Source organism: Dromiciops gliroides, chromosome 4 (genome assembly GCF_019393635.1).
Source record: "Dromiciops gliroides isolate mDroGli1 chromosome 4, mDroGli1.pri, whole genome shotgun sequence".
Classification (NCBI taxonomy): domain Eukaryota; kingdom Metazoa; phylum Chordata; class Mammalia; order Microbiotheria; family Microbiotheriidae; genus Dromiciops; species Dromiciops gliroides.
In genome coordinates this window covers 181,888,025-181,901,319 of record NC_057864.1, presented here as the reverse complement: position 1 = coordinate 181,901,319, position 13,295 = coordinate 181,888,025, and the positions used below count along the sequence as shown (strand labels likewise).

The 13,295-nt window shown below is 40.2% G+C and overlaps 1 protein-coding gene across 3 annotated transcripts in view; it reads left to right on the top strand.

Annotated features, from left to right (window-relative positions):
• The first annotated feature begins 1,263 nt into the window (after positions 1–1,263).
• LOC122755413 (keratin-associated protein 4-4-like) overlaps positions 1,264–13,295 on the top strand; it is an 83,383-nt gene continuing 71,351 nt past the window's right edge. Inside the window, exons 1-3 of one of the 3 annotated variants that reach the window (XM_044003829.1) lie at positions 1,264–1,444; positions 4,882–4,885; positions 12,774–13,194. In XM_044003829.1, coding sequence (XP_043859764.1) covers positions 1,264–1,444; positions 4,882–4,885; positions 12,774–13,194 — 606 coding nt within the window. Of the gene's footprint in view, positions 1,590–4,881; positions 4,886–12,758; positions 13,195–13,295 lie in introns of those variants that run through there. The other 2 variants (XM_044003824.1, XM_044003825.1) reach the window with 2 other exon arrangements.

The window sequence follows — 13,295 nt, the reverse complement described above, 5'->3', positions numbered from 1 at the left end:
GTGAGGACCAAATACAGCTTTACACCCAAACTCTGAAATTGTAATGGGATTGCTAGTACTAGAAACAATCTCACTTACACAGAGTGATTCATTAAAAATCGCCAGTAACTTAACCACAAACTGTGAGCGAGCAGAAAAAACTGTGGTATCTGGGGAGATCACTAGGAAGAAAAATTGTAGAGGAAAACAGTTATGTCCACAGAACTATTGCTCACTTTGCTTTGGCATAGCTAAACACAATAACCAGAATATGGGCAATTATCTCAATCACTTCCCTTATTTTGACTCCAGAACAATTGTACTCAACTCCATTTGTAAACAAGAATAGTCTGTTCATTCCTTCTGGGTCTCAAGTCCATTTCCTTGGCTATAGGAAAAAACCACTAAGGCAACAATAACATGTCCCCTTAGTAGGAAGTTTTCCTGATCCCAGTACAATGAAAAAAATCTTCCTCTAATGATCTGTATCTTTTCTGGTACAATTATTTCTATCACGTCCCTTATTTTGACTCCAGAAAAAAGGCCAGAACAATTATGCTCAACATTATTTGTAAACAAGGAAAGACTGTTCATTGCATCTGGGCCTTGGCTGTAGGAAAAAACCACTTAGGCAACAAACACTTGTCCCGTTAGTAGGAGGTTTTCCTGTTTCCAGTTCAATGATAGAAATCTTCCTCTAATGATCTGTCTGTTTTCTGGTACAGAAATAGAAGTTCTTGGGAAATTTATTCATTATTTTATTTGACTAAGAGAAAACACTGGGCATCCATGAAAACAGTCTTCCAGCCTGAAAGAACTGTCTGTCCTGTTAAAGCCAGGAATTGGGTTTGTTCTATTTGGCTCCAGAGGATAGAACTAGGAGCCCTGGGAATATGTTGAAGTGAAGGATGATTAGGCTTGAGAGGAGGAAAAACTTCTAATTATATCTGCCCAAACAAGGATGAAATGCTTGAAGGTGGGCACAACCAAAGGAGAAAAGGCAAGGTGTGATTCAGAAATATAAAATACTTTGGAAAAATCTTACCTGGAAAGGTAATTATTATTATTTTTTTATCCAAGTGAAAACATTTAAGCTAAAAAATGTCAATGACTGATTTAGTTACCACCTTTTTTTATCATGACAAAATAAGGAAATAAACAGGACCCAGCAATAGCAACCACTTGAAGTTGGGGTATAAAAGAGGTGTGTGAGGCCAAGAGACAACCATACTCAAGAAACTCTCTCACCTGGAAACCAACCCAGACTCTGAACCTACCAACACCATGGTCAGCTCCTGTTGTGGCTCCACCTGTGGTGGCCTAAGCTGTGGTTCTGGCTGCTGCCGCCCCAGCTGCTGTGTGTCCAGCTGTTGTCAGCCCTGCTGCCGCCCCAGCTGTTGTGTGTCCAGCTGCTGCCAGCCCTGCTGCCGCCCCAGCTGTTGTGTGTCCAGCTGCTGCCAGCCCTGCTGCCGCCCCAGCTGCTGTGTGTCCAGCTGCTGCCAGCCCTGCTGCCGCCCCAGCTGCTGCCAGCCCTGCTGCCACCCCACCTGCTGCCAGACCACCTGCTGCAGAACCACCTGTTGCCGCCCAACCTGCTGTGGCTCCTCCTGCTGATCAGCTCTCACAGTCCTCTGCAAAGGACCAACATCCCCACCCCATCTCAACCAGGCACCAGATCCTTTCTTCCTGTCATTCACTACAAAAAGAGCTCCTTCATGGCAAGCAATAACTAAGTAATCCACTTTGGAAGTACCAACCAGCAGCTCAACATTCAACATTCATCTCTGGGCTGCTTGCTTCCCCTTATGTGGACACCCAATTTCTATTTAATTTAAGTCCATCAACTCAAACACTTGCCTGTGCTCCCAGACCCCCAGAATCTTCCTTCCGGACCTTTAGGCACTGAGATCTGCTCTTTGAGTCCTGTTGTTACCTCACGCCAACACTGGGAATATGAAGATTCCTAATATCTTTCTTTCTCTGATTCCCTGTCATACGAATTTGCCTTTGTCTTAGTGTCTGTCCAATTCCAAATAAATCTTCCCAGCAATTCCATGAATCCAGCATCTTGGCTAATTCTTCCTCTTCATGTAAACTTCCTCAAAGCTTGAGGAATTCTGAAAACCACAGAACTACACATGTCAAAGAGTCTTCTGCAGCCATTTATTTTCACCCATGCTCCAAAGGAATACTGACTTTCCTATCCTAGGCTTGTGGTCATTTAGGCAATCAAGTTCATCATTTTTCTTTTTCCCCCAAGTCATTCACCCACAAATGGAATATATACATGTGGCCATCATGATCTTTCTTGAGCTAGACATAGGATTGTTTGACTTGCAGTCTTCTTTGGATCATTCTGTCTTATCATGGATAGAGTTGTTGAATGTTATTCATGGCATAAAGATCTTTGCTAGGATCCAGGAGGGGAAAGGATCATTCCAGAAAGTCAGAATTCTTGGGGCAGCTAAGTGGCACAGTGGATAGAGCACCAGAACCTGGAATCAGGAGTACCTGAGTTCAAATCTGGCCTCAGACACTTAACACTTACTAGCTGTGTGACCAAGGGCAAGGGACTTAACCCCAGTTGCCTCACTAAAAATAAAAAAATAAAAAGTCAGAATTCTGCTTTGGGAAGAAAAGGAACCAATCTGTTGTGATGGTTCACATACAAGTACTGGGAAAGAATCTAGCTCCATATGTGATCAACATTGAATGGAGAAGAAGGAAAGGAAATTCTTAGGATATTGGAAGCTGGTCAGTATTTCTATTTCCACCCAACTGGTGCTCTAAAGGTATTGCCAAAGAATCAGTATTTCTTCAGGGCAGAGCTTAGACCTAGAGGAGGCCAGACAAGTGATTCCCAAGGCACAACAGAGAGGGAGGAAGGGAGGGAGAGGATCAATGCACAATATTGTAATAGTGGAAAAGATCATCTTTCATGTCATGTAGGTATTGGTTTGGTGATGAGTCAAATTTCCTATGATCCCACTGCATCAATTGGTCTGAGATGGACAGCAACCCCTTTGATTGAATTTAGACATGAAGGAAAAGGTGGTTTATCAGAAATCCTGCATCTAATGCAAATGCGAAACTGATGCAAATGTTTCTGGGCCTCATTGTTTCTTACAATCAGACCCCTAAGGAAGGACGGTCAAGTACACCTTGGCCCTAGAAATCGGAAAGTGCAATGCCATTGCCAGCACTAGAAATAATGTCACTTTCCAGAGTGATTCATTCAAGGTTGTCATGACTGGAAACCCCCATTCAGCTGTAGTCTGAAGAAACCTGATGAGCAACTTGAGAGCCTTCTGTTTCTCTTTCGGTCTATGCATTTTCTGAGTCCTCAGGTACTCATGCCTTGCCAATGGTGCTAATGGAATAGCTGCCCTGTCACCATCCCTCAAAGAAAAATTCAATAAAATGGGAATCCAACAGAAGGTTGTTCCACTCCCCCCACCCTTAGTGGCTGCATTCCAGATGAGTTCCTCCCATGCCTGACTCTACCTAGCTCTTATTGTCTCTACCACTACACATTACTCTCCTTAGTACTAGTCTTATGGTACCTTGGTGTCTCTTGCCTCATAGAGTATAACGGTTTCTATATGCATACAATAATCTTCACATGGTCTTAACCCCGGGTCTCAATAGCATATTTTGTGTTGCTTGAAAGTCAGCATGTTCATTTGTTTACAAGGTATGTTGTACATACATGAGGAATGGAGGGGTCAAGAACATTGAAGCATTCTTTGGTGCAATATAGTGAGTATAGATCACAGAGTAGGGAGTAAATCAGTGAATATGGCACATTGCCTTCAGTAAAGAAACAAGTTCTCATGTTGTCCTTCTCCACAAGCAGTATGTCCTTGCTGATCAAATTAACTCAATAAATAGCTATAGTGCACCTTCTGTGTTTCACTTTAATGCCTCTACATTAAATAACACTCTGTTATATAACCCTGGCAATTCAAGATGAAAAAAAGTCCCTGCCCTTACATTTTACATTCTCATTATGAATGGATGTCAAATAATCTGAAAGATAAGCACCATTTACATAGTCTGTCAAGCATTATTACCTCCCCTGATTATTCACTACCACTGATGGCATAAAACTACAAGTGGTAATGAATCATCTTACTTCTTTCGACTGCCAAGTAATCAATAACATTACTGTCCAAAAATTCTTCAGCAACCAAGAGGGGTAGGTACTCATTTGGGAATGATCATATTCACAAGAATATACCCCAATTTCTATTAATCAAAAAAAGAAAAAAAGAGAAATAATATGACTCCCCTGCCCCCTTTTGGGTGTCAAAACCAAATATGTGTGCTGGGTTTACAATGACTTCAAAATACCCTTCCAGGGATGAATTTGAACCAAAATGAAGCCATCCTGTACATAGCTTGCTTGTACATATCTGTTTACTTGTTGTTTCTCCAATAGAAAATTGAGCTCCTTTAGGATAGACTGTCTTTTGCCATATTTTGTATTCCCACTACTTAACCCAGTGCCTGGAACAGAGTAGGCACTTCTTCAATGACTACAGACTGACTTACTGTCTCCCAGTTATCTTTGGCAAGAGACACAAACCCCTCAGTTTAGCACTTACAGATCTCCCTTCACACACTGGCTGCAACCTACCCTAACTTAGGCACAGAAGATGTGCTGGTTGAACATACACATTCAGTATAATTGGTAAAGTGAATAAAGGCACTTGGTGATAGATGTTGGATACAAATGTATCTTGAGATTTGGGAAACATTTCTGAAGCCAATACAATGACATGCAACACAGGAAAGGGAAACGTTTATGTGGGGTCCATATAATAACTTTTCAAGTTCAAAATGGGAGAATGCTTTCTAATAAGAGGAGTAGACAGCAGTTAGTCTGAAAAAAGTTCTGAGCATGGTAGATCAGTATGAGTCCCCAGTGTGACCTATTACCCAGAGAAATTAATAAAAACTATTAAGAACTGTGTCTGCATTGAAATTCATTGTTTTCAGGACTAAGGAGGCAAGAGTGCCTGTCTAGCCTACCCTCAAAGGACCTCATATAAAGCAGGATAGTCACCTGTGAGTGCCACAGAGCAAGAAGGAGAGGTATGAAGAGAGTGAAGAGACTTTAGTCTCTCAAATATGATGATCATTTGGAGGAACTGGGCAAAGTTAGTCTCAGGAAAGGAATACCCGAGAGGCACAAACAAAATCTGTATCATTATTTCAATAGCTGTCATGTGGAAACTAGATCATTTTTTTTTCATGTTTAGTCCTTCACTATACCAAGAGGAAAAAAAATCTTAATATCAAAGAGGCAAAGTTAAGGTAATGAAGTGTTCCTATTGACATGCTCTTTCTTCCTGAGGCATTAATCTTTCACATTTAAGCTCCATAAGCACACAGTCTCTCCCTGACTCCTAGCATGGAGTAGAAGCTGCCTTCCTATCCCTGTAGTGGCTTCAATGCAAAATCCTCCATCACAGTACAATCATGTCGCTCTGCAAAGACACCTTGTCATTTTTCTCCAATCAGAACAAATCTAGGTAAATCCTCATTTTCTTTTTTTTTAAAACAGGAATCCTTTCCTCATAATGAATACTTCTTTAATTGGATGATCATCATTAGTAAATAAATGCGTCTTTGGGGCACAATTAATTTAAGTGAGATTTTTTTGTTTCCCAGCCTTTCATTATTTGATAATTCTGAAGGAGTTTAATTTACAAAAGTTATCTGTAAAAAAGCATAATATTTCATAATTAAAATTTTTAATTTTATATTTTATTTCTCCCAATTACATATAAAATAATGTCAACATTCTTGTGTTCAAATTTGAGTTCCAAATTTTCCCTCCCTCTCTTTTGTGTCTCTCCCTCTGCTCTTTCTCAATCTCTCTCTCTCTGTGTCTCTCTGTCTCTCTCTCTCTTTCTGCCTTCTGTCCTACTTTCTAAAAGAAAATAACATACTATGAGCTATATTTGTTTACTCATGCAAAATATATTTCCCTGTAAGTCATGTTGTTCAAGAAAACACTGAGAAAAAAAGAAAAATAAGCAAAGTTAACAAAAAGAATGCTACAATTTCTATTTAGCTTCCTTCAATTCTTTCTCTGGAGAAGGAAAGCATTTTTGATCTTAAGTCCTATAGAACTTGCTTGGTTCATTGCTTTGCTAATAATAGCTAAGGTATTCACAGGGGATCATCATACAATATTGTTGTTATTCTATACAATCTTTTTCTAATTCAGCTCTATTCACTTTCCATAGGTTAGTTTAAGACTTCCACTTTTTCTTAGTGCTTTCTGATTGTCATTTCTTACATCACAATAGTATTCCATCATAATCATATACAAAAAATCCTTGGGCCATCCCCCAATTAATGGAGACTCCATCATTTCCAGTTCCTTGCCACCATTGAAACAGCTCCTTTCAATATTTCTATACAAGTAGATCCTTTTCCTTTTGGATTTTATCTCTTTTTGATACACATCTAGTAGTGTTTGTGAGAAATCATTGTTAATAATCCATATGTTGGGGGGGTCCAGAGATCTTCCCTTCTTTCTTAGGCCATTCTCACTTCCACATTCAAGGTCTCAGTTCCCCTGAGTGTAGGATTCTTCAAGGTCAACCAAAGCCAAGCTTACAGAGGAGTCTGGATGGAGGCAGATCCTTTTGTCTAGATAGACCAAGGTCATTACTGATGAGATTAAGCCACAACTAGATGAAAGGACTTTGGCCCAGAAGTCTAACATTCTCTGTTGTCACCCCTAGACTGCATCTTAATGAAATGAACTCCATATCACATCAACTACTTAGATTTCATTGCTGTGTGATGGACCTCCTACAGGGGAATGTTATGTGAACAATACTGGACCACGAGGAGGGGATTTAGTCACAGAGACATGGCCATAGACCTCATTTTACTAATATCCTGCTGGCCATATTAATAAAATTATCAGTGTACTGAAATACAAGGAACGTCTTGTGGTTAGTCACCAAACCTGTTGCTTGGACAAAGGCTATGCATGCTTTTATGGGCCTAGTTTACCCTCTGGTTCTACAACATCACAGCAGTGTTTCTTGATAACTTCTGAAAAGGTCCAGGATTTTTTTTATGGTGGCTTTCAGTAATCTATCATATCCCCAATTATTTCTCATAGATTTCTGCTCCAATGGGTTTGTTTCCTTGCCGATGAGTTATTTCTCAATTTAATATTTTTAAAATACTTCTGATTTGATTTTTTTCTTGATGTCACATAAAGTCACTAGCTTCCCCTTTCCCATTTCTAAATGTGAAGGAAAGAATTGATGCACTGACCTTTTATACCACTTTTCCCATTTGGACCATGCTACTTCTTAAGGAGTTCCCTTTGGTAAATGTTTCTGTATCTTCTTCCATTTGGCCAATTCTGCTTATAAAGGACTACTATTCTCCAGTGAACTTTTGTATACCTTTTTCGTTTGACCAGTTCTGTTTCTCAAGACATTCTTCCCTTGATCCTATTTTGGTGCTGCTTCTACTATTTGGCCTATTCTGTTTTTTAAGATGTTATTTTGTTCAGTATTGTGTGTATCATGTGTGGGTGTGGGTGTGTATACCTATCATTGAGCCTAAAGGTAATAGATAAACAACAACCCTTTGGCATGAAATGAGAAGTAAAGGAAAAGATGATTCATCAGAAATCCTGCATCTATTGAATCCTGACCCAAAACTGAAAGGAGGCTAATGATTCTGTGCTCAAGGTTTCTTGCAATCAGATTTTTTACTAGGGAGGACCAAATACAGCTTTACACCCAAACTCTGAAGTTGTAATGGCATTGATGGTACTAGAAACAATCTCACTTACACAGAGTGACTCATGAAAAATTGCCAGTAACTTAACCCCACACTGTGAGTGAGCAGAAAAAACTGTGGTATCTGGGGAGATGACTAGGAAGAAAAATTGTAGAGGAAAACAGTTATGGCCACAGAACTATTGCTCACTTTGCTTTGGCATATCTAAACACAGTAACCAGAATATGGGCAATTATCTCAAACATTTCCCTTATTTTGACTCCAGAACAATTGTACTCAACCCTTCTCTATTCCCTTCCCCATGATATTTATTCTATTATCCATCTTCTTTCATCCTATCAATCTTCAAAAGGGATTTGCTTCTGTCTGTCCCCTCCACAACTCTGCCCTTCCTTCTTTTGCCCCTCTCTCTTTATCCCCTTCCCCTCCTATTTTCCTGCTGGGTTAGAGAGATTACTCCACCCAATAGAGTTTGTGCATTATTCCCTCCTAGACCCAATTCTAATGAGATGAGGTCTCTGAGGGAATTTTGATGAGTGTTAGGCTCATTTACTGCCCAGATTAAATAGATTACTCCACCCAGTTGGGTGTGTCTATTAGTCCCTATCTTACTTCTTTCTACTGTCAAGTAAACAATAACATTACAGTCCAAAAATTCTTCAGCAACCAAGTGGGGCAGGTACTTAATTGGGAATGATCATATTCACAAGAATATAACCCAATTTCTATTAATCAAAAAAAAGAAAAAAGAAAAAAGAAAAAAGAGAAGTAATATGCGTGCCTTCCCCCTTTTGGGTATCAAGACCACATATGTGTGCTGAGTTTACAATGACTTCAAAATACCCTTCCAGGGATGAATTTGAACTGAAATGAAGCCATCCTGTATATAGCTTGCTTGTACATATCTGTTTACTTGTTGTTTCTCCAATAACCTTTGACCTCCTTTGGGATAGACTGTCTTTTGCCATATTTTGTATTCCCCGTACTTAACCCAGTGCCTGGAACAGAGTCAATGATTTCTTCAATGATTAGAGACAGACTTACTGTCTCCCAGTTATCTTTGGCAAGAGATACAAACCCCTCTGTTTAGCACTTTCAGAGCTGCCTTCACACACTGGCTGCAACCTGCCCTAACTTAGATACAGAAGATGTCCTGGTTGAACAGACACATGCAGCACAATTGGCAAAGTGAATGAAGGCACTTGGTGACAGACTTGTATACCAATGTATCTTGAGATTTGGGAGCTACTTCTGAAACCAATAAAATGACATGCAACAGAGGAAAGGGAAACGTTTATGTGGGGTCTGTAATGATTGGAATGACACCACCTGCTGGTGACTTACTGCAGGAGAGCTCTGCCCATGAGGTGAAGGTCTTTGAGGGCAAGATGATGTGTCTTTTCTTTGGCATCAGGAAGTGACATTTGCTTGTGGGAGGAAGAAGGGGGAGCTGGTGCTCTGACTCATCACTCTTTCCTGTGGACTCTGGTGCAGAAGGCAGCTAGAAACGTACTCTCCCTTTAATAGAAAGATGAATCTAGGCCTTTCTCTCTCTAATTTACCAAATTCTAATTCTCCTTAATAAATGCTTAAAAATCGAACTCTTGCTAAAGCTTATAATTTATTGGCGACCCCTCATTACATATTGTAGACAGACTAGCTAGAAATTTATGCTTAACAGGCCCATATCCTAACTTTTCAAGTTCAAAGTGGGAGAAGAATGCTGTCTACCAAGAGGAGTAGACAGCAGTTAGTCTGAAAAAAGTTCTGAGCATGGTAGATCAGTATGAGTCCTCAGTGTGACCTATTACCCAAAGAAATTAATAAAAACTATTAAGAACTCTGTCTGCATTGAAATTCATTGGTTTCAGGACTAAGGAGGCAAGAGTGCCTGTCTAGCCTACCCTCAAAGGACCTCATATAAATCAGGATTGTCAACCATGAGTGCCACAGAGCAAGAAGGAGAGGTATGAAGACAGTGAAGAGACTTTAGTCTCTCAAATATGATGATCATTTGGAGGAACTGGGCAAGGTTAGTCTCAGGAAAGGAATACCCAAGATGCACAAACAAAATCTGTGTCATTATTACAATGGCTGTCATGTGGAAACTAGATCATTTTTTTTTTCATGTTTAGTTCTCCACAATACCAAAAGGAAAAAAATCTTAGTATCAAAGAGGCAAAGTTAAGGTAATGAAGTGTTCCTATTGATATGGTCTTTCTTCCTGAGGCATCAATGTTACACATTTGACCTCCATAACCATGTAGTCTCTCCCTGACTCCTAGCATGGAGTAGAAGCTGCCTTCCTATCCCTGTAGTGGCTTCAATGCAAAATCTTCCATCACAGTATAATCAAGTCTCTCTGCAAGGAGACCTTGTCATTTTTCCCCAATCAGAACAAGTCTAAGTAAATCCTCGTTTTCATTTTTTTAAAACAGGACTACTTTCCTCATAATGAATACATCTTTAATTGGATGATCATCATTAGTAAATAAATGCTTCTTTGGGGCACAATTAATTTAACCAAGCTATTTTATTTCCCAGCCTTTCGTTATTTGATATTTCTGAAGGAGTTTAGTTTAAAAAAATTATCTGTAAAAAAGTATAATATTTCAAATTAAAAATTTTAATTTAAAATTTTATTTCTCCCAATTACACATAAAAATAATGTCAACATTCTTTTTTTTCAAATTTGAGTTCCAAATTTTCCCTCCCTCTCTTTTGTTTCTCTCCATCCTTCTCTCTCTCTCTCTCTCTTACTCTCTTTCTCTCTCTCTTTCTCTGCCTTCTCTCCTCCTACCTTCAAAAGGAAAATAACATGATATCAGCTATATTTGTTTACTCATGCAAAATATATTTCCCTGTAAGTCATGTTGTTCAAGAAAACACGGAGAAAAAAAAATATAAGAAAACTTAACAAAAAGTATGCAACAATCTCTATTCAGCCTCCTTCAATTCTTTCTCTGGAGAAGGAACCCATTTTTGATCTTAAGTCCTATAGAACTTGCTTGGGTTATTGCCTTGCTAAGGATAGCTAAGGTATTCACAGGGGATCATCATACAATATTATTGTTATTCTATACAATCTTCTCCTAATTCAGTTCTATTCACTTTCCATAGGTTCATTTAAGTCTTCCATGTTTTCTTAGCACTTTCTGATTGTCATTTCTTATATCAAAATAGTATTCCCTCATAATCATATACAAAAAGTTCTTGGGTTATCCCCCAATTAAGGGAGACTCCATCATTTCCAGTTCCTTGCCACCATTGAAACAGCTGCATTGAATATTTCTATACAAGTAGATCCTTTTCCTTTTGGATTTTATCTCATTTTGATACAGATCTAGTAGTGTTTGTGAGAAGTCATTGTTAATAATCCATATCTTCGGTGGCCCAGAGATCTTTTGGTGTTGCTTCTACTACTTGGTCTAGTCTATTTGGCCTATTCTGTTTTTTAGGATGTCATTTTGTTCAGTTTCATGTATATCATGTTTGTGTGGGTGTGGGTGTGGGTTTGTGGGTGTAGGGGTGTATACCTATCAATGAGCCTAATGGTAATAGATAGACAGCAATCCCTTGGCATGAACTGAGAAAAAGCAAAGGAAAAGATGGTTTATCAGAAATCCTGCATCCATTCAATCCTGACCCAAAATTGAAAGGAGGCAAATCATTTTGTTCTCGAGATTTCTTGCAATCAGATATTTTAATAGGGAGGACCAAATACAGCTTTACACCCAAACTCTGAAGTTGTAATGGCATTGCTAGTACTAAAAACAATATCACTTACACAGAGTGACTCATTAAAAATTGCCAGTAACTTAACCCCACACTGTGAGCAAGCAGAAAAAACTGTGGTATCTGGGGAGATGACTAGGACGAAAAATTGTAGAGGAAAACAGTTATGTCCACAGAACAATTGCTCACTTTGCTTTGGCATAACTAAACACAACAAGCAGAATATGGGCAATTATCTCAATCACTTCCCTTATTTTCATTTCTGAACAATTGTACTCAACTCTATTTGTAAACAAGGATAGTCTGTTCGTTCCTTCTGGGTCTCAGGTCCATTTCCTTGGCTATAGGAAAAAACGACTAAGGCAACAACAACATGTCCCCTTAGTAGGAAGTTTTCCTGTTCCCAGTTCAATGACAAAAATCTTCCTCTAATGATCTGTCACTTTTCTGGCACACTAATTTCTATCACCTCCCTTGTTTTGACTCCAGTAAAATGCCAGAACGATTATGCTCAACACTATTTGTATATAAGGAAAGACTGCTCATTGCTTCCGGGCCTTGGCTGTAGGAAAAAACATTTAGGCAACAACCACTTGTCCCCTTAGTAGGAGGTTTTCCTGTTCCTATTTCAATGCCTGAAATCTTCCTCTAATGATCTGTCTGTTTTCTGGTAGAGAAATAGAAGTTCTTGGGAATTTTATTCATTATTTTATTTGCCTAAGAGAAAGCATTGGGCATCCATGAAAACAGTCTTCCAGCCTGAAAGAACTGTCCTGTTAAAGCCAGGAATTAGGTTTGTTCTATTTGGCTCCAGAGGATAGAACTAGGAGCCCTGGGAATATGTTGAAGTGAAGGATGATTAGGCTTGAGAGGAGGAAAAACTTCTAATGACATCTGCCCAAACAAGGATGAAATGCTTGAAGGTGGGCACAACCAAAGGAGAAAAGGCAAGGTGTGATTCAGAAATATAAAATACTTTGGAAAAGTCTTACCAGGAAAGGTAACTATTATTACTCTTTTTTGCTGCAAGTGAAAACATTTGAGCTAAAAAATGTCAATGATTGACTTGTTTATCACTTTTTTTATCATGACAAAATAAGGAAATAAACAGGACCCAGCAATAGCAACCACTTGGAGTTGGGGTATAAAAGAGGTCTGTGAGGTCAAGAGACATCCATACTCAAGAAACTCTCTCACCTGGAAACCAACCCAGACTCTGAACCCACCAACACCATGGTCAGCTCCTGTTGTGGCTCCACCTGTGGTGGCCTAAGCTGTGGCTCTGGCTGCTGCCGCCCCAGCTGCTGCATTTCTAGCTGCTGCCGCCCCTGCTGCTGTGTGTCCAACTGCTGCCAGCCCTGCTGCCGCCCCACCTGCTGCCAGACTACCTGCTGCAGAACCACTTGCTGCCGCCCCAGCTGTTGTGTGTCCAGCTGCTGCCAGCCCTGCTGCCGCCCCAGCTGTTGTGGGTCCAGCTGCTGCCAGCCCTGCTGTCGCCCCACCTGCTGTGGGTCCAGCTGCTGCCAGCCCTGCTGCCGCCCCAGCTGCTGTATTTCTAGTTGCTGCCAGCCCTGCTGCCGCCCCAGCTGCTGTGGGTCCAGCTGCTGCCAGCCTTGCTGCCGCCCCACCTGCTGCCAGACCACCTGCTGCAGAACCACCTGTTGCCGCCAAACCTGCTGTGGCTCCTCCTGCTGATCAGCTCTCACAGGCCTCTGCAAAGGACCAACATCCCCACCCCATCTCAACCAGGCACCAGATCCTTTCTTCCTGTCATTCACTACAAAAAGAGCTCCTTC